General features: G+C 42.5%; 1 protein-coding gene across 4 annotated transcripts; it reads left to right on the top strand.

Annotated features, from left to right (window-relative positions):
* Window positions 1–491: 491 nt before the first annotated feature.
* On the top strand, window positions 492–26,066 carry MATR3 (matrin 3). 4 transcript variants are annotated; one of them, XM_054287796.1, is made up of 15 exons: window positions 505–569; window positions 8,295–9,375; window positions 13,645–13,706; window positions 14,259–14,300; window positions 14,553–14,656; window positions 15,680–15,732; window positions 16,195–16,320; window positions 16,925–17,050; window positions 17,246–17,416; window positions 18,648–18,779; window positions 19,975–20,018; window positions 20,486–20,876; window positions 22,416–22,809; window positions 23,394–23,515; window positions 24,995–26,066. In XM_054287796.1, the coding sequence occupies exons 2-15, from the start codon at window positions 8,485–8,487 to the stop codon at window positions 25,043–25,045; spliced, it is 2,709 nt and encodes a 902-aa protein (XP_054143771.1). In that variant the 5' UTR covers window positions 505–569; window positions 8,295–8,484; the 3' UTR covers window positions 25,046–26,066. The 4 variants fall into 4 exon arrangements, with proteins under 4 accessions (XP_054143773.1, XP_054143771.1, XP_054143770.1 ...); XM_054287795.1 differs by lacking the exon at window positions 505–569 and adding an exon at window positions 774–930; XM_054287798.1 differs by lacking the exon at window positions 8,295–9,375 and having other exon boundaries at window positions 492–569.
* Window positions 26,067–26,980: the final 914 nt, after the last annotated feature.

Below are 26,980 nucleotides of genomic sequence, written 5' to 3'. Positions count from 1 at the left end.
TACTTTGGTGACAGCTCACGGGTTTCAGGAGGGCAGCGGCACAGGGACCTCTCCTCATCCAGCACAAGGTGGCAATGTTGGATCAGAGGAACAGCACAGCCTTGCACATCGGCTGCAGGGCCTTTTTACCAGAACCTTCTAACGGCCTCACAGCCAGCGAGAAGCCAGAGTTTTGAATATTTTAGCGATGGTGACACCTGCGTTGTGCTGAGGAGAGCGGCCTCGGGCAGGGCGGGGCCGGCTGCCCGTGAGCGTGCCCTGGGACACAGAGAACAGCGTGGGGACCAGAGGATACTGTGGATATCCCGGACACCGTGGATACCCCGGACGCCCCGGATACCCCGGGCACAGCCCGCGGCGGCGGTGCCGGCGGTGCCACTCCCCGGAAGCGGCTGAGGGGAGCCGCGAACCCGCGGTCCCGGGCCCCGCGCTCCTCCCGGGAGGCGTGGCCACCGTCCCGCTCCGCCCCCCGCGCTTTCCCATGTTGCCCCGCGGGAGCGCGGACAATGAGCGGGGCGCGGGCGGCGGGCTGGCGGCGCGCGGTGCAGCGGCGCTCTCGCGAGAGCACGGTGAGCGGCCCCCACCTCTCGCGAGAGCCCTACCGGCTGCGCCTCCTCCCCGTCCCCATCCCACACCCCACATCCCTCACGGCGGGCGGGGCGGGCGGTCCCGGCCAGCGGCGGGAGCGGCGCGGACTCACAGGCGACACCGGAGCCGAGCGGGGCGGCCGCCGCCGGGCACGTGAGCAGGCGGGCAGCGGGCGGGCGTGCTCTCGCGAGCGCGGCGAGGCGCGCGCGGGGCTCGCGCAGCCGCCTCAGTCCCTCTGTCCTTCCCTCAGTCCCGCCGTCCGTCCGTCCGTCCCCTTTCCCCCGGCGCCGCGCCGAGCGGGAGGCGCCGCCGCCGCCGCGTTGCGTCCCCGCCGGCCCGCAGGTAGGAGCGGCGCCGCGCCCCCGGCCCGCCGCCATCTCGGGGTCGTGCGGCGGCCGCCCCGCCGTGAGGGGTGGGGGGCGAGGCGGGAGCGCGCGGCGGGGGGGGCGCGGGCCGGCGCGCGGCGGTCACGCGCAGGCCCGGCCCGGCCGGTGCCGCGGCCCCCGGGGCGCCCCCGCCCGCCTCCAGCCGGAACTGCGGCCGCGCCGGGCCCGAACAAAGCCCCGACCCCCCCGCCGCCGCCCCCCGGGCCCGGGAACTGCGGCTCCCGCTCGGGCCCTCGGCCCTGCAGCCGTGACCCGGCCCCGCTGCCCGGAGCTCTGCCCTGCTCCCTGCCCGCTCCAGCCGCGGCCTCGCTGCCGGCCCTGTTCCTCCCTCCTTCCTTAACCTCTAAAGGCCGTTCGAGCCTAAAACCGCTGGTTTTGATGTCCATCTGGCCTTAAGAATTAATGAATTGAGCAACAAGAATCCTGTCAGTGCAGGCAGCCGTTTGACCCCTCTTTCTACTCAGTTTCACTTTCATATAATTCAGGCTGTGCTTACAAATCAAGCTGCGGGGGTGTTTTTTTTTTCTTCCTGTGGTGGATTGATAACGTTCCGTTTCTCTAATGTACACACTCTGCTTCCAGAGTCAGAGTAATGAGATACAAAGTTCACCTATTCTGAAAACATCCAGAAGTTGAAAAGAACTTTCTGGGAGCCTGAGAAACTGCTTTGTTAAATGATAAATGAGCCATTTACGCTGTTGAAAGAAAGCTGAACCATCCCTCAGATTCCAAATGTGTGGCTGTTTTTCTTTCCACGATGCAGACCTTTGGGAAAAAAGTATCTAATAGTGGTTCAAACCGCTGAACGATCTTTATTCTTTTTACTCAGCCTTAAATTCTTCAGGTTTTTTGAACTGTAGGTGGTCCTGATTTCCTGGAGTCAGATAAGTAGGGAGCAGCTCTGGTCGAAAATGTAAGTTTCTTAAAGCAGTCTGTGTAGTTTTCATGGGGAGAAGAAAAGGGTGCATTTTCAGGAGCTTCTTTACAAAGAATCTATTGATCCAGTGATTTAATCTTCTCATATTTGAAACGTTAATATTTCAAGTTTTCAATGTGCTAAAATGGTAAATTTTTTTTATAACGTGTAGTGGAACACACTAAGGTTTTTATTGTATTCCCGCAAAATTAGTGAACTTCTGTCTTGAATTTTATCAAAAAAACTTCCCAAAATGATTCATTACTGAATTCTGAGTGAGGATACTGGCACTCAGACCTTGGATGTGTTTGTGAAGTGCTAAGTCAGTGTTTGTACTTCTGCATTGTGCACTTGGTGTTACATACATCCTGGAACTAAGTGATGGGAAAAGAACCCCAGAGAAATTCCTAAATGTGTCCTTAAAATGTGGATATCCATGTTCCAAAAGATAAAAACTGAAAATCAGTTCAAGATGGGGGAAGAAGAGTCAGTGTTTGGGGCTCCAGACTGAAGTTTTGTATAGCTGTTATATTATAACCATTGGTTTACTCAGGAATAAACTGGACTTAAATAAAAACACTCATGAATTGGGTGAGAAATTAGGAAAAGCTGTGTGCTGCCCTTTGCTGTGATTGCACATGTCTCTGCTGAGAGATTTGGTGAATACAAAGGTATTTTATAATGTAATACTCAGCAGGCTTCTGGGTGGCTCAACAAAGCTGGGGGAGAAGCTGTTGCAAGCAGAGCTGCAATGAAATTATTTCCATTCAGTTTGTTCATTTATGAGGTTTTTTCCCAATTCCTTTCTTCATCAGCTCTCTGAGTCAACAAGTCTTGAAAACAAAAGCAAATACTTCATAATATTTCTGAACTCATTTAGTTTGTGTTTAAGTACCATATTGTGCAGTCATAATTTCAACAAAAGGGGGTTTATTTTGAGCACTGAACCAGTGAAACAGTTCTTTGATTTTTCTCTGCAGCTTCTTGCAACTTCAAGCAGGATTTCAGCTGGGAAAGACCAGGATTTTATCCCAGGCCTGGAAATGCCTCAAGGCAGATGGAAATTCAGGTTACCAGATCAGAACACACAACTGTTCTGTGTGAGGTTTTTCCTTTTTTTTTTTTCTTTTTAATTTTTTTAATGGTAAAACTTGGTCAGTGAATTGTTCTGGGGTTTTGGTGTCAGAATTGTGGTGTCTGAGGGGCTGTTGGTCCCCACAGCTGCTGGGAATGCAGGAGGATTGTGTCCTTGTTGTGCATGGGGCACAGTTGTGTTGCTGGAGTTTCCCAGTAAAATCCCACAGCATTCCACACAGACTCTGGTTTTGGCACAGCTCCTCTGTTAGTGCCTCCATGGAGCTTTTTGGAGATGCAGGAGCCTGTGTGCATCTTCTTACTGGAGAGTGGGGGCTCTGAAGGTGTCCCTGGGATTGAAAGCAGCAGAAAGGAATGGCTGGAAGCCACAGAGGTGTTTGTGGTGTGGTCACCACAGTGACAACAGTTACCTGGTGTTTCTGGGTGTTACTTCTTTCCCTTTCAAAAAATACATGGGTTTTGCCTCCTTTCTCTTTTGTTCTTGAGTCTTTTTTCTACTTCTGTTTATGTAAAGGAATAAATGCACTTTTAAAATGCACCTCTTACACAAGAGGCCTGGTTGAGTTTATTAAATTATATAATGAACAGAAATAGAAAACCAACCTCTTTTATGTTCCTTTTTGCATTCAGATGTTGAAAACTGTAAGTTCTTCTAAGATGCTTGATTGCTGAACCATTTGAATTCCCCATTTGTAAATGTGCCTGTTCAGATGTCACACTTCCCTGTTCTGAAGCAATCCTCTGTTACAGTCACTTCAACTCTCAGATTATTTTGTGTTCCTCTGATCAGGAAGTCCCTGGGATGAAGACAAACATAATCCTGAGAACTGAAACTCCTCCAGTTGTTGTGCCTGAAGCAGAGTGGGTAATCTGTGCCCAGAAAAAGCGTGAGTCCTGTGTGCCAGGTGCTCCTGAAGTTTCATGAGGGGCATGACCTTTGTGGTGGCTTGAACAAGATGAGTGCTTTTCTTGCTTGTGGAACAGCTATATTAAATAAATTACCACTCTGAGTATTGGCAGCTGAAATGAGCAGGAATCTGCATTTCTCTGAGGCAGCTGGGCTATTCCTCCTTTGCCTTTGGACAATGCAGTGGCCTTTGCTGTATTGTCCAAAAGTTAATCCCTTGGATTTGAGATCCATTGTACTTGGTCATTCAGCAACTAGACAACATCTGCTTCTAATTTCCTTGCAAGTTCTTGGTTTTGCTACCATTAATTCTCAGAGCAGCATGGGGGGGCTGTGTGTCCAAATTCCAGATCTCTTCCCTCAAAAGCCCTTTTTGCCATGATGTGCTGGAGCCAGTTTTGCCAAGGAGCAGAAGAATTGTCCATGGCAGAAGGGATTGCCACACAGAGTATGATGTGTAAGAGAGGAGGAGGAAAACCTATAGATGTTTATAAAGAGCAGACTTCCAAAAACTTCTGTGGTACTTTTTTCCCAAGGGTGTACGGTCTGCAAAAGCATTGTGTTGTTACAAAATGAGGGTGTGCTTTTCAGCTTGTAGATAATTTCAGGTTTTTACCATAAAATTTGGTTTTTTACCTGAATTTATTTGTTCTAATTCAATGTGTTTTGAAGTGAAAGTGAAGCTGACTAGAAAGTGAAAACAGTTACTTTTCATTTTTAACACTTTTTTTGTAAATAGTGGAAGAGGAATGGGTAAAAAAAGAGTTCTTCTAAGAGCAAGATTGCCATTAAAATTACAGTAACTCTGCATAAGTTAAAACCCCCTGAGAGTGGCAAAAGGAACAGGGAGCTGGGGACTTATCTTCAGCCTATTTGTGTTCCGTAAAAGGTGACAAGCTGAGGTTATTGTGTTCAGCATGATCAATATGTTCCAAAAATTCACTGAATTAAACTGTTGTCAGGTCAAACTTATTATTGGAGCAAGAGTTCATAAGATATATTCAGATTTACACTAAGAGAAAAACCTTCCATAGTGTTTAAAAATCAGCCTCATTTTGGGCTCTGTTAGATAACAGTGTACTCTGTAGGATTCAAATTCCTTATTTTTGTCTGCCTTTATAGAACACTCTTTTGCAACTTGTAGCTACAAATTGTTTTCATTGTCTGGAAATCTAATAACATTTTGACTTTCAACTTATTTCAAGATTGCTTGATAATATATATTTTCAAATCTTAATATGGCCAAATTTCTCCCCAGAGATCTTTAAAAAAAGGTGTTACCTGCAAGGCTGTCTGTTCCCAGTTAGCTGAAATTTCATGGACAACAAGTAGCATAACACTTTGAACCAACTCGTGCCTGGCTCTCAGGCAGCTCTGTTCAGTCCTGCCCATCTTGTTGCTGTGACTCAGTTGATGGCACTCTCTGAAAAGCTGGCCCTGCTCCATGGGAACCTGTCCCTGTCACATACTGGCATGGAATCAGCAGCGCAGGAGGTGCTGCCTTAGGACCACGTTAAACCTGACCCTGTGGAAGTTAAACATCATTGGAGTGAGGGTAGAGCTCTCCCCCACCTCTTTCTGTTGTCTTAAAGGATGGGCTTGGTTAGGAGTGGGGTGCAGCAGCTGTTGCAAGATGATGGTGTGATAAATAGTGGTTTTTGGAGGATATTCCAACTGGTTAATTTAAGTACTCCAGTACCTAATTGGATGTAGGGCATTTCCTGACTAGCACCAATTGCCAACTTGTGCTGTGTCTTTATCATACACTTGTCTTACTGTCCCACTTCATGCTTTTCCATAAGATTGTCCCTCTCTGTGTCTTTGTCTTGGTTATTCTGCCATCTTTCCTGTTTCTATTTTCCCTTTGCCCCTTCCCTGGGTGTTTGCAGCTGCAGGAGCTGGGTGTGGTTCTGTGAAGCTCTGCAGTGGAGTCTCGGTGTGGCACCATCGGGTCCTGCAGCCCTGGTCCTGCCAGCCTGGGGTGCCAGGGGGTTTGCACCCTGCTAATCTCTGCAGCAGCACACAATGAACTGCACTTGACAGCTGTGACAGGAGGATTAGGGAGCATTTGTTCAAATAAAGGGTGTTTTTCAAAAGTGGAGAACTTTCCCGATTTAGTGGAAACTTGAATAATGTTGGTCCTTGCACTAACAGCAGGACACAGTGAGCCTGTCCTGACCACAGGGGTATCTGTGGAATTGCTGCTGGCTCAGGCTCAGAGGGCCCTCTGGAATACCTGATTTTATGAAGAACCCAGTAAGTTCAGCTTCAAACCCTTCTGAAAGAGGGTATATGAACTAGGAAGAAATTCAGATGTAAAAATTGAATGAGTAAGGATTAGCTTGTAAAATTGTCATAAAAGTACTTCAAAGAGTACTGAATGAATGTAAGATAAAAGCATGGTACCCAGGTGAATATCAGAGTTCCTCTCTGTTTGAACTCAGAAGAGTTTTGATTTTTACAATGTAGTTCTTCAATGCTTTGTGTTCAGGTGTCCTCCAGTGTGGCCCCCTTCTCTGGGACATCTCCCTCAGAATTCACCTGGTATGCTCCCCCTCTGTTCTTGTGTTACTGTTTTCCTCTGAAGCTTTCTGCAGTGTTTTTCTGTCTTCTGCCTCAGAACTTTCAAACTTATTTTCATACCCATGTTTCTCAATCTCTTATTCTTAACAAATGTCACACAGTTAAGCTTCATTTTAATGACTCCAGCATATTTGAATCTTAAAAATGTAGCTGAAATGAGTTTAAATACATTGATAACTGAGTATGTAGCAAATTGTATAAAGGAGTTAGCTTGCAAAGGTGGAGTTGTATCAGCTGTGTGTGTTCTGTGTATTTTTCAGGGAATCTTTTGGTTTTTTTACATAAATGCATAGTTTTGTGACATGCTGCTACTGAGACAAAAACCCCAAGTGCTTTTCAGCTTTGTGGAGTGTTGGAACAGGCTGTGTATTGAGCAGACAGTGGGGCTGGAGACATCTAACCTTGACCTTTTTCCTTCTCTTTCCAGTACAAGAGCCACTGCCTCCTGCAGAGCTGGTCTCTTCAAGGAAAAGTCCTTGCTTTCATTTTGTCCTTTCCATTCCTCCCCAAACTACCTGTTCTCTTGGGAGCTGACTTCATTTGCAGCTGTGCAGCCTGTGCCTGTTTCTTTTCTCAGTGATTGTGTGTTTGATGTGCTCCTCGATGGCTCTGCTGGAGAGGCAGAGCTGCTCTGCCCACACTGGCAGCGTCAGGGACCCAAGAGCAGATTATTCCTGCTGGAATATTTTCACATGTGTTGAATTGCTTTGAACTTTGTGTATCTGTTCCAAGGCTGGAGGAGGATGGGGTGAAGTATTACAGTTATTTCTGCTCTGCCCTAAAAGAACATTTTATGAAATGTATTCATTGCAGCATGCTGTGGATATTAATAGACTGTTTAGTTAGAACTTTGTGTAAATGCAGTTGAACCTAATATTTGTGTGCTAGGTTAGTGTTTAGTGGGACACCAAAGAGTCACCTCTCTCTTGTGAGCAGTGGTTTAGGATCTTTAACTCCCACAGGTGGTCACGGTGTCAGTGCCAGCCCCAGTGCCACTGGGATGTGGTGCCATCTCCTGACTCACTGGGGTCTCTTCCTGCAGGAGCAAGGTTTTCCTTGGGTCTCCCATCCCTGCACTAAGCCTGACCTTGCTTAGTTTGAGGTCTGAGAGTACCAGGCTGGTGTGTCACAGCTGCCATGTAACAGAGTAAAGAATCCCTTCAGAAATGCTGTTAGCAGTGTAACTGCAATTGGAACAAGAGGTCTTGTTTACTTCCTGCAAAATGTAAAACTTGTTTTTCTTGTTCACATCTGTCTTCACATCAGTAATTGGAATTTTACTGCGTAAAGACTGAATATTGTGTTTGGTCTTATTTACAGATCTTATAGCAGAAACTTTTTGCCCAAACTTCAGTTACTTTAAACTTCCTTTCGTCCTGTTCTGTGGTGCTAGAGGTTTCATTTTCAAATATGTGTTATATGCCAAAGTCATCTTGGATTCTATGGGCCTAAGTTTTTTGTGTTCTTCTCACAGACACAGTACAGTAATGTAGGGTAAGAATAAAGCCATTAACCAGAGATCAAGGCTTACATGTCAGTAAACTTTATAGATGCTTTCAGACATCGCAAACTTCTGAAATTCACTTTTCTTCAGTGTGAAAGTAGCTTTTTGTGGAAGAAGAGTAGTATGTATAGGAAACACTACTGTATTTTTATCTGCAATAATATATGTAGGTTCTGGGTACCTCTTGAATCTGTTATGTGATAAAAGCCTTGTAAGATTGAGATCTTTAATGTTTTTTAGCTCAACATGATGCATAAGTTTAAAACTGCATCTGTTTAAAGGGATTTATGACTAAAACTGCTTGTTTTTCTACAGAATTGTCTGGTGTTTCTCAGCTTGAAGAAGATCTGCAGTCATTATTGATCCTCTTTCTTGGCGTTACCGTTTTTGAAGTGAAGTTTGCCTAGCTTTCTAGTGTGAGCTCTCTTTGCAGCCATCTTAAAAAAAAAAAAACTAAACAAAAAGAATTTTTTGATCCATAAAGTAGACAAGCTCTAGTTCTACAATGTCCAAGTCATTCCAGCAGTCATCTCTGAGTAGGGATTCACAAGGTCATGGGCGTGACCTCTCTGCAGGAATAGGCCTTCTTGCTGCTGCTACCCAGTCTTTAAATATGCCAGCATCTCTTGGAAGGATGAACCAGGGTACTGCACGCCTTGCTAGCTTAATGAATCTTGGAATGAGTTCTTCATTGAACCAACAAGGATCTCATAGTGCACTGTCTTCTGGTAGTACCTCTTCCCATAATTTGCAGTCTATATTTAACATTGGAAGTAGAGGTCCGCTCCCTTTGTCTTCTCAGCACCGTGGAGATGCAGACCAGGCCACAAACATTTTGGCCAGCTTTGGTCTGTCTGCTAGAGACTTAGATGAACTGAGTCGCTATCCAGAGGACAAGATCACTCCTGAAAACTTGCCTCAGATCCTTCTACAACTTAAAAGGAGGAGAGCTGAAGAAGGTTATGGTAGAGATGGCAGATCATCCACACGGGAACCACCATACAGAGTACCTAGGGATGATTGGGAAGAAAAAAGGCATTTTAGAAGAGATAGCTTTGATGATCGTGGTCCTAGTCTCAACCCAGTGGTTGACTATGACCATGGAAGTCGTTCTCAAGAATCTGGTTATTATGACAGAATGGATTATGAAGATGACAGATTGAGAGATGGAGAAAGGTGTAGGGATGAATCTTTTTATGGTGAGACTTCGCATAACTATCATAAATTTGACAGTGAGTATGACAGAATGGGTCGTGGTCCTGGTCCCGAGAGATCTCTCTTTGAGAAAAAGAGAGGTGCTCCTCCAAATAGCAATATTGAAGACTTCCATGGATTCTTACCGAAGGGTTATCCCCATCTGTGCTCTATATGTGATATGCCAGTTCATTCTAATAAGGTGAGTTATGCACCAGATACTTCTATTTTCCTTTACGTTGTAGTATCTGTTCTGTTTTTACCTATTTCTTTAATTATTTCTATGGCCTGGTTGCTTTTGAAATGATCTGAAAGTTGGTTTGAGAGTGAAAAAGGCACTTGGTTTATTTGCAAGGTAATTGTTGACAAACATTGTAAACCAGGGCTTTACATTAATGTATTTTATTTGCCCAGATTGCTTAACTTCAAGTCAAACAGCTATCATCTACTGGGATATCTTGTTTATATTTTACATCTACATGTTCTCTTAACCACAAACATCTGGCATTCAAGCAGTTTTGGGGTGGGTTTTGGTATTTTTTTGTTGGTTTGGGGTTTTTTTGCAGTGTATCTACTGTGCCATTCTGGAAGCTAGTTTCAGCTCTCCTCCACATCTGTCTTGATTGCTGATTTATATGTAGTTAAGATGCATTCTTGCACAGTTCTGCTTTTTCCCTGTCCAGAGGGAAAGAGTTAATGTAGAGCCCTGGAACTTATTTGCAAAAGTAAAAACCACGTTTTAGATTAGCTCATTCTTGCCTTTTTAATTTCACTTTAACACTCTATCTCATACTATGGCTGAAATTTGTCGTCATTTTTCTCCTTTTTTCACAACTTTCTTAGAACACTTCAGACTCACTTTTTATTGTCACATGTTGCATCTATCCCTGTAGACTCTCCCAGCAATCAGTCTGCTGTTGCAGTATCCTGCTCTGTGTTCCTGGTAGTGTTCTTTACTTGGCTCACGAGTAGAGTGGATCTTCGGGTGTGTTCGGTGATGCTGGAACTTCCCTCTTAGTTATCCACGCCTAGTGCAGCTCTGCAAAGGGAGCAGGTTGCTCAACATGATTCAGATGGTGTTTTCAGAGCCTTCTCACTTTCACCTTTTCCAATGTACTCATCTTGCTGATTTCCAGTGTACTAGGCAATTTAATTGGCTAATTGGCTAATACAGTGCCCCTCTTGTCACAATTAGTGGCTAATTAGCTTGAAGGCCTTCAATTGAAAACATAATACATGCTGTTACTGTAAAATTGATACAATGTGGAATTGCTGTTACTAACCATTTCTTTACAGTTACCTCTCAAAAAGTGCTGTTCTGTACATCTGATCTTTTTGAAACACGAGAATTATTCTTTCCCTGCAAGGAAAGGATCAAACCAGTTCTAGAGCACACGCTGTATGGCTCCACCTGATCTGACAGTTTATGAACTTGTGTTGCTTTAATTACTTTTGATATAAAATACAGTAATCCAGGTTTCTTGTCTCCTGTATTTGACGTTTATTTTCACTAAAGTTTTAAGTGTTAACAGTTTAGCTGCCATGCTCAGTTCTGTAAAAGGACTTCATTTGGTTAGATTGAAAACATTAACTTCTGAGGCCCTTGAAGATGGCAACCAGTAATCCTGTAAGTAGGGGTCTTTTTAGCTCTTTATTTTAAAGGCTCATGTCTCTTAGTGTGCTTTGGAGTGCAGATCTAATGAAAGGATATCCTCATGGAAATACCTTTCCAGGTATGAGAAATACCAAATTCTTTTAACAGCATTACCTAAGTGGCTGACCTCTTCTGTAACATGTAAAAGTTTTTTTCTTTTTAGGAATATACTCTGGCTTTAAAACTGCTAGTACACGATGAAATACTTGTGGTTGGATCATCTGGTTCTTATGACCCAAGTCGAGGCTTTATTTCTGATTTCAGAAATCATGGCACCACAAGAATTTTCTTTCTCTCCTTCTTTCCTCTGCTTTGCATACACAACCATTACACAATTCCTTATTTTGTGTCTCCCACAAAATCAAATCAAGTGAAACATAACTTAAAGCAATCTGATTTGAACTGAAATGTATGGAAAGCAGAAAGGGAATGCTTTTCATAGCTGGGACTATGTAAATTTATTACTGTAGTAACAAAATCTCATTTTCCTTACCTCCAAATAAAAATCAGTGATTTTTAAAAGTGTTTGATCAAGCTATATGTGTTTTAAATGCAAGCAAGGTGTTAAACATCCTTAGTGTAACTTAAATTGGCAGAATAGTCTTCTAGTGTTTTTTTTTAATTTCAGTGATTTTCTTAATTGCTTCTTTAATTTGATGTGTGTATATTTTAAGACCGAGTTTATTTTCTGTCTGTGAAGTAAATTGTGCCCCAGTTCTTTGGGCATTTTGTCAATCCTGATCCCTTTATCAGGGAATGAGGTGTTAGATGTGGAGGTTTTGTTTTCCTGCCAGAGACAAAAGCTGATGCAACCCGAGCAGGTGAATTTGGAGGTGAAGTGCTTGAACCTGGTACATCTCAGAGGGAGAACCTGGCTGTGGCCCTGGGACAGGGCTGGCTAAAATTAGGTGCTGGAGTGTGGCCTCATTTTCTGGGAACAGAGTGTCCTCTGGCTTGCATCAACCCAGCCAAAGGGGAATCTGGGTTTTCAGGAACTCAGTTCAGGTTTTCTCTCGCTCAGCTTGGGGCCTTTGTGTTAATGAGTTCCTGTAAACACAAATAATCTGGTGCCCCAAAACTCTGGGGAGGGGATGCTTCCAAATGGGTGCAGGCAGCAAAGGGAATCCAGATTAAGAATTGTGTAATAAAAAGTTCATGTAGATGAGCTGCCATTGTTCCCTGGGGGAGAAGAGAAATCTGAAGTTACAGTCTCATCCCCCTTTTTTGCCAATTTAAAAGCATTTTAATAGAATTAAATCTCCCAAACTTGGCTTGTGGTTTGCAGATAACTTCTACATCAGTTTTGTGTTGAGACAGATTCAAAGCATGTTATGTCTGGTGGAACCAGCCCCTGAATTTAGAGGGGTTTGGGGTTTAAAGGACTATTTTCTAGATTGTAATGCTAACACTTGGTAGCAGGTACTGAACTGAAGAAACTTTGTATTGAATGGTTCATAGATTTTTTTTTTTTTGGTGGGTATTTTTCATCCTAATTGCCAGCCTATTTATAGTTGCAGAGCCTACATCTTGTGCAGTTAACAAGAAAAAGTGGTGCTCTCATTTTACATCTTGCTAAAAGGGATGACTTCATCTTGCTCCATGTCAGGAGCATCGTGGAGTAATATTGTAGTACTTTATGAGAGACTTTAAATCAGATTTTTCTACTTTGTGGAAAGTGCAGGGTAGGCATTTAACATATGGAAACACTACAGTGAGCCTTGGGAATGTCTCATTGTATCCAGGACTGCTGTAGTGTGGCAGAGACCAAAAATCTGGAAAGATAAGGGATTAGGCAAAAATCCTTTGTGGGTGCTGAGCAGAAGCAGACATTTTAAGAAGAGCCACATAAAGCAGCTGCCAGTGCACTTTGTGTTCATAGTTGAAAATGCGGCTGATAAGAAAAAAGCTTCAGTTGGAGAAAACCTTCAGCCCCAAGGTTCTTGAATGACTCTCCCCCCTGTTTATCTCTGCTGGTGCTTTTCTTCCCTGAGGAGCAGCAGAGTGAAGGTCAGGCTGTGGCTCCCAGATGTGCAGCAGGGAAACTCCAGAGCTTCTGTCACTTCACAAATGTGAATAAAGCACAGATTTGTGCTCTTACTTGTGAGAGTATAAAGCTACAGAGCTCAGGCACTAAAATAAGTAACTCCCTTTGTAGTTAAAATGGTCTGCAGAGAAAAAGCAGAAATCCCTCATTCCTTTCTAGTGCTTAAACCAGAACCAGGAGGGATTTTACCTGGATGATATGGTTCAATTTCATTGCTTCTCCTTTGTACCATCTTGGTTTAGATCTGCTTTTTTCCTTTATTATTCCCCTCGAGTGGTCATATATTTTATATTTCACCTATATATTTGTAGTTTGTCCTAGCTATGCACTTAGGTTTCTTTTAGTCTTTCCTTTCTGAATTCCGTGCAATTTCTTGGCCTCTTTATGGTTCTAAAAATTGGAGTCTTACTTCATATCAACCTGTAGAAATCTGAGGAATGAAGCAGAGTAGAGGAAATTCTGCAATGCCTGAAGAGATACAAACAGCCTTCAGTTCCAAAGGCTGCCATGGCCCTCTGTGCCTGGGCTGGAGTTTTCCAGGGAGCTTTGCACTCTGAGGCAGGAGCAGCCCCGTTCCCATCAGACACTTTTGAGCCAGGTTAGCAGAGAAGAGGTAGGTCCAGTGTCAGTGTCTCCTCAAAGCACCAGCACAGATTCCATTCTGTGGATCTGCAAAACTGCAGCTTAGCAGAGCAGACACTGCTGGAGGCCATGACTTTGTGGGAAGGGCTGCCCTGTGTGGCTGCTAATTGTGCCTTGTTTACTTTGTGCAGGAGTGGAACCATCACATCAATGGAGCGACTCACAGCCGCCGCTGTCAGCTGCTGCTCGAAATGTATGAACTGGAAGTACAGTAACTGGGGAGGAGGGCTCAGCCTGGGACAGCACTCAGGCACAGCCTGCCATTCCTGGCTGTCCTGTGCAGGGCCAGCAGCTGGGCTGGATGATCCTTGTGGGTCCTTTCCAGCTCACGATGTTCCCTGATTATAAATAATTGTTGCACAAAGCAAGTTTAGAAAACTTACTGTGCCTTCTAGGGGATAAAAGCAACTTGGAGCATCTTCTGGACAAAATGGGATCCTGGTTCATAGCTTTGGAATCCTACTGATGTATATGTAACAGCTAGAACTTAGCAGTTGAGAATCTGTTGTAATTGTTGATACCACTTGTACATTTTTCTTGTAAAACCAGCAGATATGCAAACAGAGTAGGGAGTTTGTCCTGAAGAGCAGCATTTCTGTCAGGGCTGCTCATGGCTCTGGCAGTGAGCCTGGAGTGTTGCCTGTGCTGCAGCTGTCTTACACCTCCAGGTATTGCTGCTTGTGTTACACATCTAGAGGAGATGGCATGTTTCTTACATTTTTCTTTTAATTTTGTTTCTTTAAAGATACCCAGAATGGAATCCTGACAGTGATTCAGGACATGGAATGTAAGTAGTAATTAATTTTGAAGTATTTATAATTGTTTATTTGAGGCAGAGGGAGTTCCTAACATTTTATGTGAAACAACATTTTTTTTTCGTTCAAATGGGTTCCTCCCTTTGTTGTCCATCTGAAGGGCAGCAGTAAAAGTAGCCTGAGTTGTGTGCATAGAAGCTCTGCACAAATTAGGGTGTTTTGTGAATGAAAGCTTCACAGTTCCTTGGTTTAAAATGACAGTGTGTTTTCTCCTTTTTTTCTAGGGGTGATCCCTTTATGTTGCAGCAATCTACAAACCCTGCACCGGGAATTTTGGGACCACCACCACCTCCATTCCACCTTGGAGGACCTCCTGTTGGGCCCAGAGGTAACCTCAGCAGGCACCTACCTTCACCAGGCTTAATTTCAGGGGTTTTGTGGGTTTTTTTTAATTCTTGTTTTAATTTGTCACTGGTGTTTTCAAACAGCAAAGGAAAATCTTTTTCTCAGCACTAGAGCTAAAATACTTTGGCTGTGGTGGGATTAAACACTGGTACTGAGTTCCCACACTTCACCTTTTTGCCAGCTCCCACCTCCCTGTGGCTGGTGATTTTTAACTGAGATTAATCTACATGTGTTGAGCACTTGGATTTTTTTTTCCTATGTAGGAGATTTTTCTGTCTGTGTTGTGAGTAGCTACATGTTGGTGCAGTTTTCTGGTAAGAATTCAGTGTCCTAAGTGTTTTTTTCCCCCTATTTTCAAGTGAACATGAGAAATAAATTGGAATAGAAGTGAGAAGTAGGAAGATGGATGATGAAAACCTCTTCCTCTCAGGAAAGGAGGTTAAGAATCAGATTCTTGCCTGATCCTCTTACTTCCTACCTTTAGATAGTTCAAATAAGTAAAAGAGCAAAACTAATTAATTTAGCTGAATATCCTGACAGACTACAAATATTTTACTTGTTCATTTACAAATATTACACTTTTTTTACACAATTTTGCACAATTTTTTACAAATATTACACATTACTATGTTTACTTACAAATATTGCACTTTTTAGATTATAGATGCATTCATTCTTTATTACATTAAAATAACATTATTAATTTTTCAAAGTATCTCAGATTTAACTGTAGGCCAAACTATTTGAAAGGGAGTTTTTTTCTGTTTGGTTTTTTGGATTTTTTTAATGGGTATTGTGATTGAATTGGTGATGTGTGGACCCCAAGTTACAAGAGCTCTGAAATAAATAAAAAGCCTATTTAGAATGCAATGAAATAATTAGTTTTTAGAACTTGATCTCACCCTGGTATTACAAGTGACATATCTTTTAAGAACTCGTGATGAGACATGTTAATCCCAGTCTTACAGGTTGAACTAAGCTTGTTCATTCATTTAATTTCTTAAAGGAGCTGGAAATGGAAATATGCAAGGACCCAGACACATGCAGAAGGGCAGAGTGGTTAGTATTGAAATTATTTCTTTTTTTTAACTCACATTTTTGTTGTACAATTTTTCTGTGTTTGCTTAAGGTGTGGATTTTGTTTAATTAGTTGATTGTCTTTAGAAGTGAGATTTTAAAATTTGTGTGGAAGTACTGAAACTTTGCCATGAGATTGGGAGTTTGTTGTGTTGAGTACTCTACAAAATATTGATTCCAAAACTGTACAGAACTTCTTTAGAGGTTCTCTTCATGATGAAGCTGTTGGAAGTGAACTTAAGGAAAGACAGCTTTGGCATGGCAGGCATCTTGCTCTGGAAATCCATAGAAATTCTGTGCCTTTTCTGGATGCATCTTTTGGTCACTAGTGAAGATAGATAAAAATAGCTTTTAAAAATTTAAACAGTTACACCAGTAGAGCAGAGCCTTGGCAGAATTTAGGTTTGCTGGTACTCAGGTTTTCTCATGCTTTGTGTTCAACAGGAAACAAGCAGAGTTGTGCACATCATGGATTTCCAGAGGGGAAAGAACCTGAGATATCAGCTGCTGCAGCTCGTTGAACCCTTTGGGATAATCACAAATCACCTGATTCTAAACAAAATCAATGAGGTGAGGTTGGGTCCCAGGGCACTGCTGGTGGGGCTGGCTGTGTCTGCTGGGCTTCCTGTCACTGCCTGAGCTTTGTTTTTGGCAAAGGAATTGCTCAGCCACCCACTGAGATGCCACATCTGTCATCAGGGGCATGTGGGAAAGGAAAGGAAAGAAGGAGTGTTTCCAGAAATGCTCATTTCTGCATTTTCACTTGTATATTGGAAAATCCTCCTGGTTGGTTGTTCATTGCTTTCTCAACAACACCACATTCTGCTCTTGTTTGAAAACTATCTGAAAACTTACTTGATCTTAGTTTGTATTATGGAGTGTGCCTTATTTTGAAGTGTGGAAAAAAGCAATACTGTAGAAGTGGAAAAGGCAGGAAGCAATTGAATGTTTTGAATCCAAATCTAGGTGGAATGTAAACAAACAAAATAGTGTTGTTTGTGCACCTAAATAAAGTGTCTGCCAAATTCTGCAGGTCAGTTCATGTTGTAACCAAAAAGCAGTTTTCATTTCTGATGCAGTTATTTTTAAAAGGAAGCATGGAAGAGCTTGAAAATTTGAAACAAAATTAGATTCCTGAAAGAGCAGCACTTAATTTGCTTTTGTATGATTTCAGGCATTTATTGAAATGTCAACCACTGAAGATGCCCAGGCTGCAGTGGAATATTATTCAACAACACCTGCCCTGGTGTTTGGTAAACCAGTCAGAGTCCACTTGTCACAGAAATACAAGAGAATAAAGGTAAAGCACTTCTGCTTTTTTTAGCATTGCCTTATTTCAGTCTGGGGCAGTCAGTGTTATGAGGCTGCTGCATTTTAGTTATTCCTAATTTCTGTACTTTCCAGTGCATCAGACTAATCAAGGAACAGTCACTATATTTTTTATATGAGTCTTAAAAAAACCCTTTCCCTTTTAATCTTTCCCTTTTCATCTTAGAAACCTGAGGGTAAGCCTGACCAAAAGACTGAGCCCCCAAAACCAGAGCTTGGTCGTGTGATCCACCTGAGCAATTTGCCCCACTCGGGCTACTCCGACAACGCCGTGCTCAAGCTGGCTGAGCCCTATGGGAAGATCAAGAACTACATCCTCATGAGAATGAAAAGCCAGGTGAAGCAGGGCAGGCCTTGAAGGGGGCTTAACTGGGGAGAAATTACACCTTCAGCTGGGCATATATGGACTTGGTGCTCTGGCATAGGTTTGGAAATGACGCAGGGTCTGTCTAGGTCAGGGGTTTGCTTTGGAGCTTGCTGTGAGATGTCTCTGGGATATGAGCTGCTTTAAGAACAGAACAAATGTATTTTAGCAAGGAAGTTTAATTACTGGATTATGCAGATTCCTGCATGGAACCTTGTTTTGTTAGGGCTGAAAACCCATGGGATTGTTTCCTTAGGGCTGAAAAACCATTACCTATGAAACATAAATATATTCCACTGGTTACATGTTTCTTTTATTCACCCTTTATTTTTCATTCTTTAAACAAAAGCAGTCCTACTGTGCTTTCCTAGCTTGGAAGAGAAAGGTTTGAAGACAGACCATTGCATGTGTGTAGTGAAATGCTTTGGATGTGCATGGCCAAGGTTTCTATAAATATACAGGAGTTTAAACTATTTAGCTCTAATTTTTTTTTAAGCTTTACTGTCCCAGTTCATTGCTCTCTTGAGTAAAAAGTAAGTTCTACTGCTCTTACAAAGAGATGGGTGCCTGAATCCCCTAATGCCACCCTTGAGAAGTGAAAAATTACTGAACTATTGTGTGACCCCTAGGAAATCCTCCCTGACCTTATTTCACTGGAAAAACAAAATCCCTTTGCTGTCTAAGTTGGCTGCTGAAACAGCTTTCAGTTTTTTGGCAAGGATACTCCAACCCAGATGTGTTTGTTTAAAGCTCATTCAGCAGCCTCATGAGATCTCCTCACAAAGCTGGAGGAGCAGCAGTTGCTGCCTTTCTGTTTCAGCCTTCTCTCAAAAACCAAAAATAAAATACTGAGGTAGTCTCACAGCTCCCCTGAAATTCCCAGGTACATAAGCACTAAATAAGAGTTTCATTGTCCTGATGCTTTTTTATTTAAATCATATTTTACTTTATGGTGACTTTTTTGGCAGATTATTTGAATGCTTGTTTAATTTCAGAACTGTCTTTGGGACAGATGTTCTGAGTGGAAAAGCTGGGGTTTGTAGAGCACTTGGGTAAATGTTACAGTGTTTGGTGAGGATGGATGTAGTTAAACCTCATTATTTTGTTTCAGTATTAGGAAATGCTGTGCTTTAAGTTAAATTACTGCCTGGAAAAGTGTTGTGTGTTTCAGAGTCTTTTTTAATGTGTGTTTTAATCTTTTCAGGCCTTCATTGAGATGGAGACCAGAGAAGATGCTTTGGCCATGGTTGAGCATTGTGCCAACAAAGCCCTTTGGTTCCAAGGCAGATGTGTCAAAGTGGATTTATCTGAAAAGTACAAGAAACTGGTCTTAAGGGTAAGGACTTTTTAATTGTAGTTGAACATATAAAGGGAAGTAGATGACAGCCATTGCTTATTGAAAATTCAGTGTTGCATGTAAAATTGAACAGTTGGCTGGGATATTTTCTGGCTCCTCAAGTGCAGTTACTTGGCACGAGTGTGGTGTTATGAGACAAGTTAAAGGATATTCCTTTCAGATTAAACCCAGTTGCTATAATTCACACTTTAGAGTAAATTATGTAGATTTTGATTAAAATTACTCCATTTAGAACATTCTCTAATGTGGGATCCTTTTTCTTTCCCCTTCATCTTTGAAAATGAAGAAGGTTTGTGAAAACTTAAAATGTATTAGAGCTGCACCTCTGCCTGTGCAGCTGATATAAAGGAGGGAAAGATTGACTGAAGGGTTTTTTTACATAACACTAGGGTAATATTCATGCAATTATAGGTGGTTCTTCATCAGACTGGGACAGTAGGTAGAAAACTGAGAGGAGATCGGCTGGTCAGAGCATGGTGCTGATAATGCCAGGGTTGTGGGTTCAGACCTTTTGGGCCATTCACTGGAGAGCTGGACTTGATGATCCTTATGGATCCCTTTCAACTCCGAATATTCTGTGATAATAATAAAGTCCTGTGATAATGAAAGTAGGAGAAATCTGAACTGTCAGGCTGTCTCCTAGAAACATCAGCTTTGTTGTGGAGCTTGAAGAAATCTCACTGATGCACATGGTAGTGCAGCAAAATGAGCACTTAGTGGCAATTGGAATAGATTTCCTTGTTACTGCCTACAAGTGACATTTCCTGTTCAGTAATTCATAAACAGTTGAAGTGATGGGAGTCTGCTAAAGGTTTCCACTAATGCTGGAGAAAAATACAGCTTAGGACTGATCTGTGCCACTGCCTGCACTACATGCTGTTGGTTCAGAAACAAACCAAGAATTGTATGTGAATTTTCTGGAGCAGGATATCCCATTTGTTTTGTATTGAATAATTCCTGTGAACAAAGGCAGGGGATTTCTAGGTTGGTCAGATCCTGTCTGACATGAAATAAAGGTTTACTGATCAGTTGGTGGGTGGCATGGACAGAGCTCCTGGGGGTTCATGTAGCTGGAAGCACTTGGCTGGATTGGATTCTGGTCTGAATTAATGCTGCAGCAGTTGTGTAAGTCATAATCTGCTGTGACTCACAGATTTCTAAAATTTTATTTTAGATTCCCAACAAAGGAGTTGAACTGCTGAAAAAGGATAAAACCAGGTAATTTCCTATTGTTAAAGCATGATGTTGTTTAAAGGAAATATGAAAATACCTTACTTAGAGTATAGAAACAATACAAAAGAGTCAGGCAAGCTTTGAGATCAAATGACTGGAGGTTGTGCCCAGAGATTAACTTTCAAATATGCTACCCACCCTCTTCCTCTAATGATGGAGATTTCACAGCCTCTTCAGGCTCCTCAGGAAATCCTTTGCAGTCCCTAATTAGCCTTGCCTGCCTGCAATTTAAACCCACAAGCAGTTGTCCTGTCTTGTAAGGATAATTTCTCCTTGGAGCAGCCTTTTGTATGTTTGAAGAATGATGTCCTTCAGGGTTTCCCTCAGCTTTCCATTTTCTGAACTGAAACACAATAGTTTCTAGGGTTGTCTAGAGAAATATGATCTTTTTCTTTAGTAATTTCTGGGCTCTCTCCAGGTTTACAAGCAGCAATGTTCTTTGTTCTTTACAGAAAGAGAACATATTCCCCAGACAGCAAAGATTCTCCCAGTGATAAGAAGTCCAAAACAGAACCTGCTCAGAAGCCTGAAAGTGGCAATACAGAAGAAAAAGCAAAAGAGGAGAAGCAGGAGGATGCTGCTGAGCCTTCAGGTGCCAAAAGTGGGGAACAGACAGAGCAAGATGAGCCCAGTTTACTCCTGGAGTCTGAAGATGAGCTGCTGGTGGATGAGGAGGAGGCAGCAGCACTGTTAGAAAGTGGCAGCTCAGCAGGAGAGGATGCTGATGTTGCCAATTTAGGGGATGTGGCTACTGAGGAAAAAAAGGACACACCTGATGATGCAACTGTAAAAACTGAGGGCAATGCTGCAGCCACTCCAGCAGCCAAGAAAAAGCTTAAAAAGGTAACTCACACAGTGAACTGCTGAGTGGGGGAAGCCCAGTAGGTAGCACGCCATGTTCATTCTGGTGCAGACCTTCCTCTGTGGGCCTTTAAAACACCTGTCTGGAGAGGAATGGGTGTTAAAGCTCCTGTGAAGAAAATGGAAAATCTCACTGGGTGTAACTTGCACATGGATTCAGTTATAGATCCCTGATTCTGTTTTGACAGAAGCTTTAATTTTGGGGCTTCTACCTTTGTTGCTTGCTGGGGATTTGCTTGCATTTTGCCCTTTTTTTGATTAATACTCTAGCCAGGAGCTGTGTTCTCCCAAGCAATTTCTCAGCAAACTGCCTGTAGTTACCCATGAGCCAGAAATTATGTTCAAAAATAGTGGAATGGGGACTTGAGGCTAATCTGGGCTTGGACAGAATTGGATGTACAGCTACACCTTAAACTGAGGGGCAGGTAGGGCCATCTCCAGTTAGCCAGGGCCCCTTTCCCACTGGAGAAATACAAGAAATGTGTTCAAGGTGTTTCCAGTCACAAGCTACTTGCTGTGAATTCCCTTTTTCTCACCACATCATCCCACACTCTTGTGGTTTTTATGTTCTGCCTGCTTTGTTAATCACACTCAGTTCTGTGGAGTAATGTGCAAAGTTATAGTAATTTGTTGACTTGGAATGTTGTTTTGCAAGAAAGGCATGTTCCTGATTAGTGAATGAGATGTGCATGGATCTGAGTTTTAGGGGATCCTTGTCAGGAACCTGGTTAATGAGATGGATAATGGCCGTGCAAATGGCATTTCCCAGTTTTCTTAGTCTTCCGTATTGGTATGTGGGCATTGGCTGTGACAAACTGCTTCAGAGCCAAACTTCATTCTTTGAAGACCCACATTCACAAAGCTGATGCTGCCTCAGTCCTGCTCTCAGTTGCTGTTAAGTATGTGGAATAGTGATATCTCCATATCAGCAGGAGCATTTCCAAAAATTCTGAATTTAGACAGTCCCTCTTCTAATGAAACCTGGATTTTCAGAGGCTTTCACAGTTTGGGTGGTTGGTGGCTTTGGATTGAGTTTTGTTTGTGTTTTAGTGGTTGTTATAATGTGGATAATGAACTTTTTGATGAACTTTCATATCATTAGTGGAGACAATAGTTCTTGTAAGGTTTTGCCTTCTGTTCAGGCCATGAATTCAAGGATCTTATGGGATTCTCAGAAACAAAATTTGTGCACTCCAAAATTACTTTCACTTAAGGTACTAATGTGAAAAGAACTTTCATCTTGAGAATTTAAGTAATTTTGGCTCAGTTCTTAAGTTGAAATTATGTTGCAGTGGTGAAACAGTGGCCACTCCAGATGCAAAAAAAAAACTCATTGCAAAAGGGAACCCTTGATTCTGAGGGCAGTGGGGTACGAAAAGATCTGGTTAAACCTTGAGTGACAGTGTGAGTGAGCAAGGCAGCTCTCACAGGAGGAGTTTGGAGGGTGTATTTGTGCTCTGAAGCTCAGGGGGTTTGAGGGCAGCCCTCAGGCTGAGCTGACGCGGTCCCTTGTCCCTGCAGCGCTACGTGGGCGGCTTCCCCCGCAGCATGGAGGGCTTCGTCACCCTGGACGAGGTGGGCGACGAGGAGGACTCCGACCACCAGAAACTGCGCAAGTCCGGCCTGGCTGCCAAGGCTGCGGGCAAGGGCGAGGACAGCCTGGCAGAGATCAAGGTGGACAAGATTGAGGAGCCAGAGCAGGAGAGTGAAACGTTAGAAAACGGAACGAAGAGCGAGGAGAACGCCAAGGCTGAAAGCGTTGAAGGTTCTGATGCTGCGACAGCACAGGATACGGAGAAAAGCACCCAGGAAAGCACAGACCCCCAGGGCGAGCAGGAAACAAAGAGTGCTCTGGAGAAACCTCTTGTCCCAGATGAGTTTAGGATTGGGCCGTACCAGCCAAACATTCCTGTTGGTAAGGCTGTTTCCGTTTCTTTGCCAAAATGTCTCTGTGCATCGCAGTAGCATTTCTCATTTCATCTGACTTTTATTTTTGGCAATACATTGCCCCATAGCCTTTCATTTTAGGGCTTTCCCCTCCTCCCCCTTCTTCACTCCTGCCCTAAACCCAGTACTTTCTTCCTTTTTTCCTTTTTTCATAGAGTTTTTCATAACCCCTTCCTTAGGCAGAAATTGACAGAGGTATCTTTGAGCAGCACAAATTCAATTGCTAGCACAAAGCACAATAGTGGTAATAGTTCAGAGTCATATTAAATACTCCAAAACTGATCACAAAACGTTGTGGCTTCTTGAAGGACCTAATAAAATGGACTCTTAATCCAAAAGATTGATTTTTAAATTTTAAAAAAAAAACCTGCACATATTTAGTTACTACTAGGCCCCTCCTTGACTAAACTAAAACAGAGACTTTTAAAGATAAAGCAGCTTTTAATGTAAAGTGAATTATGGTTTTAAGATTTAGCTGAAATGACATATGACATTAAAAGAAATGATGTAGAGTAGATCTCTTAGTTTATTTTGTGGTGTTTACTCCTCTAGGTGTGAATTATGTGGTACCCAAAACAGGGTTTTATTGCAAATTGTGTTCCCTGTTCTACACAAATGAAGATGTTGCAAAAAAGACCCATTGCAGCAGCCTTCCTCATTATCAAAAGTTGAAGGTAAGGCAAAAACTTGTTCATTTTAAATGGCTTGATTCTTTCTGGGGAATAGAGCTCAACGAGACTGGACTGAGAATAAAAATACCTTTGAGGCAGTGGAAATTGGCTTTCTTACTTTTAACTCTAGATAAACCTCTCCAAAACATCATCTGGTGAAAACAGTATGTAGAATACACAGTTTAAAGAGTGGCTCCAGCATTTTTTTTATCTTGTAAATTTGAAGAGGGAATTCCAATTGGAATAAGGCCAGGCCTAGAAGTAGTGATACAGAGTAAATACAGATGGCCCAGATCCCTTCCAGTTGTCCCTTTGAGAGTGTTTTCAACCAATCAACAAAGCTTAAGATGAAGATTTTATATGTTTAAAAAAGGAATAACCTTTGCAACTTCTGATTTTGTGAGCACTTTTTCCATTTTCTAACTGGATGAGGTATCACACGATTGCATGGCATGAGTGACAATGCTGCTGCTGTAACCTCATACTGTGAGCTGCAAACATGACCTCCAGGAAAGGGCAATCCCAGAGGAATTCTGATAGTCCTGCAGTGTCACATTAATGCATTGCAGGGCAATTGATCCCTGAGCTGAAAGCAAACCCCAGGGGCTCCACAGAGAAAGAGAATGTGGCACCTTGTAATTCAAACGTTTGCCTTCTTGCAGTAACGGGGAACCCCCAAATAAACAAAGGGCCCAGGAAGGCAGATGGCACAAAAATTGTCACCAAATACTGTGAAGGAGTAGATCAGAAAATCAATTCCCATGCAGGATCTTGTAGGAAGAAAATTCACTTCATCCATCACCATGGTGTTTTTTTCTTTTTTCTTTTTTTTTTCCATTGAGGTACCTGCTTATGGGACATTAAAGCCTTGATGTAAAAAGGGAAGGGGGAAAAATGCTAATTTGTGAGCTTTATTACTTGAATGAAACATGATTTGCTTTGCTTTTTCCATGGCAGAAATGATCAGTGAGCTGCTTGTGAGTGATTGTGTGGCTGTGGTGGGGTTTGGAACTGGGGAGGGAAGGGGGGAATGCAGCTTCTGTTTCATAGTGGCACTTGCTTGGAGATGGGAGTCTCCTTTGCTTGGAGAGCTGGGAGAATGAAATAGGTGAATTGATGTTGCTGCCAAATGCCATCAAAGTGGTACCAAATTCCTCAGACTTCCAAATTAACCCTTCTTCAGGGAAGGGAGATATTGAGCTATTGTGTCCCTGCCTCTCTAGAGGGCAGATTCCACTCAGGTAAGTGGCTCAGTCATGTCTCAATCCGTGACAAAAGGGGAAGGAATTCCCTTGGCTTGCCAAGCGGAGCTCCACTCCAGGGTGGGGAGAAGTGCCAGCCTTGTTAGTTATGACCTTTGCAATTGCAATTGATGCTCAGAGATTTTAAACTTGGAAATTGGATTTATGTTTTTGTTCTTTATGTTGTGCCTGTGAGAAACTCTTTAAATATATCCCCAATATAACTGCTTTCTTTCAACAGAAAATTCTGGATAAAATGGCAGAAGACTTCAGGCAAAAGAAAGAAGGTTAAAAAAAAAGAAAGAAGGATGTAAGGAAAACGTGGCTTTGTTTTTAATGTTAATCTTTTTTAAAAGCAGTACAAGTAGTAGATGGAGATACTGTATTCTTTTTTGTTTTAGTGAGATACAGTAGGCATTATAGGTCTGTTCATGTGTTAAATGTTGTAGCAAAAAGCATATGCAGTTAAGTTAATGACAACAGTTTGTTCTTAATGTGAGAATGGCAACAACTTTTCATTTGACACTTCAAGCTATTACAGAAAAAGAAATCTTGCACCCTTGTGGAAAGCTCATCTATGAGAAGAAAACTGCGTTTAAATGAAACTTACTACTTTCAAGCTTCAGAAATTGTCTTTCAATTCCATTCTGAATAAAAAATGAAAAGTAATACTGTATTTTTATTTTATCTAGAACATTCCGTATTTTGGTCTGAGCCTAGCAGCTGTTTAATTTTGAGTGTAAGGCTGTCATTGCATTTCACTTTGGAAAAGTCGTTAAATGTAAGTTGCATTTTTAAATGTTGAATTGCAGTTTCTTTTAATGTCACTGCTGTTATCTATAGCAAATAGGAAAATTAGTGATTAGTCAGCTTTACAACTTTGTGATTTTTTTTTCCTAAGCTCTTGCTAGACTTTCCTATTCAGCTATTCCGTGTATTTTTAGTGAGAAGTAAATGCCCATTCTCTGACCAGTATTATTTCCTCGAGCTCTTCCTGCTTTTACTTGAATCTCGTCGCTGTCGTACATCTCTGGTATATCAAAAGCAGCATTGGAGTCCTAAAAGGGACAGAGGTATCTTTATATTCTTCACATGGAAGTTTTCATACCTGCATTTTAACACCATTTTTTTGTTAAAACCTGGTTTTGTCAAGACTCTTTACAACTGTGCATTTAATGTACCTGCACATGTGAGATGTGAACAGGAATTTGCATGTGTAACCTGTGTTTATCTGTAGTTTTTGTTATTTACTGCTTATTTGTGACTTCAGGTTACTAAAGTGATTCCCAATAAACAAAGCTAGACCACAGTGATTTGTTAGAGATGTTTGGCATGTTAACCAGTGTGTCTGCTGAACTCTATCCTGTGTCATGTCACCACACCAAAACTCAAGCTCTCTTTTTAAAATGTGCATGTTTTTAACACCTTTGCTTCAGCAGCTTCCTGCATAACTCTTCTTTCTCTTCCCTAAACCCTCTTGCATTTCCAAACAAATTAAAATATCACTTGTTAAAACCCTGGTAGGTATATTCTGCTGACACTTTTATTTCTGGAGTTTTGGGGTGTTCTCATCAAAGCTGAAGCCAACATCACATTCATGCAGACAAAACAGACTGGGGCCCATTTTTCCAGCTTGAGCTTCCACCATTGAGGATCTGGGGCTTGAAGGGGTTTGGCATGCAGGAGGCTGAGTGCTGCTAAAGTTAAAATGTCCTTCGTTAAGCAGGCACACCCAGCAGACACAGGACTTTGTGTGTGTGCAAGTCAAGCCTCGAGAACTTGTTTTTCCAGCTGTGACTTTGTGTTGCACCCTCACCCCAGGGGCTGCAGTCCCTCACGGAGCTTGAGCCACCTCCAGTGAGGGCAGGAGGATCTGTGGGGGCCTGGAGAGGAGAGAGGTGCTGAGGAGCAGCTCCAGTGCAGGGTTTGTTGAAATAGCACATCCAAATTAAAGTTTTACCATGCAGTGACTCATCCCTGTACAGAGAGCAGTTATTGCTCTGTACACGACACTCATTAGTATGCAAAGTGCTGTTTGGGTTGGTAGGAAATGGATTAAATGTCAGGCACTGATAGAATCTTAAAGCTTTCTGAGGCCCCTGAAAGAAATCACAGGCACCAGGAGCTCTGCCCTTAGAGCAGAACTAAGGCATAAGGATGGGCTTGGAGCCCTGGTTAGGTGGCATTTGTCACTCATCTGTCCTGAGAGGCTGTTGAGTCTGCAGAC

This window comes from Melozone crissalis, unplaced genomic scaffold (genome assembly GCF_028551555.1).
Source record: "Melozone crissalis strain CALT ecotype California unplaced genomic scaffold, PUWL_Pcris_2 ptg000061l_1, whole genome shotgun sequence".
Lineage (NCBI taxonomy): Eukaryota > Metazoa > Chordata > Aves > Passeriformes > Passerellidae > Melozone > Melozone crissalis.
The sequence above is the reverse complement of the archived record's forward strand: the minus strand, read 5'-3'. Positions and strand labels throughout refer to the sequence as shown.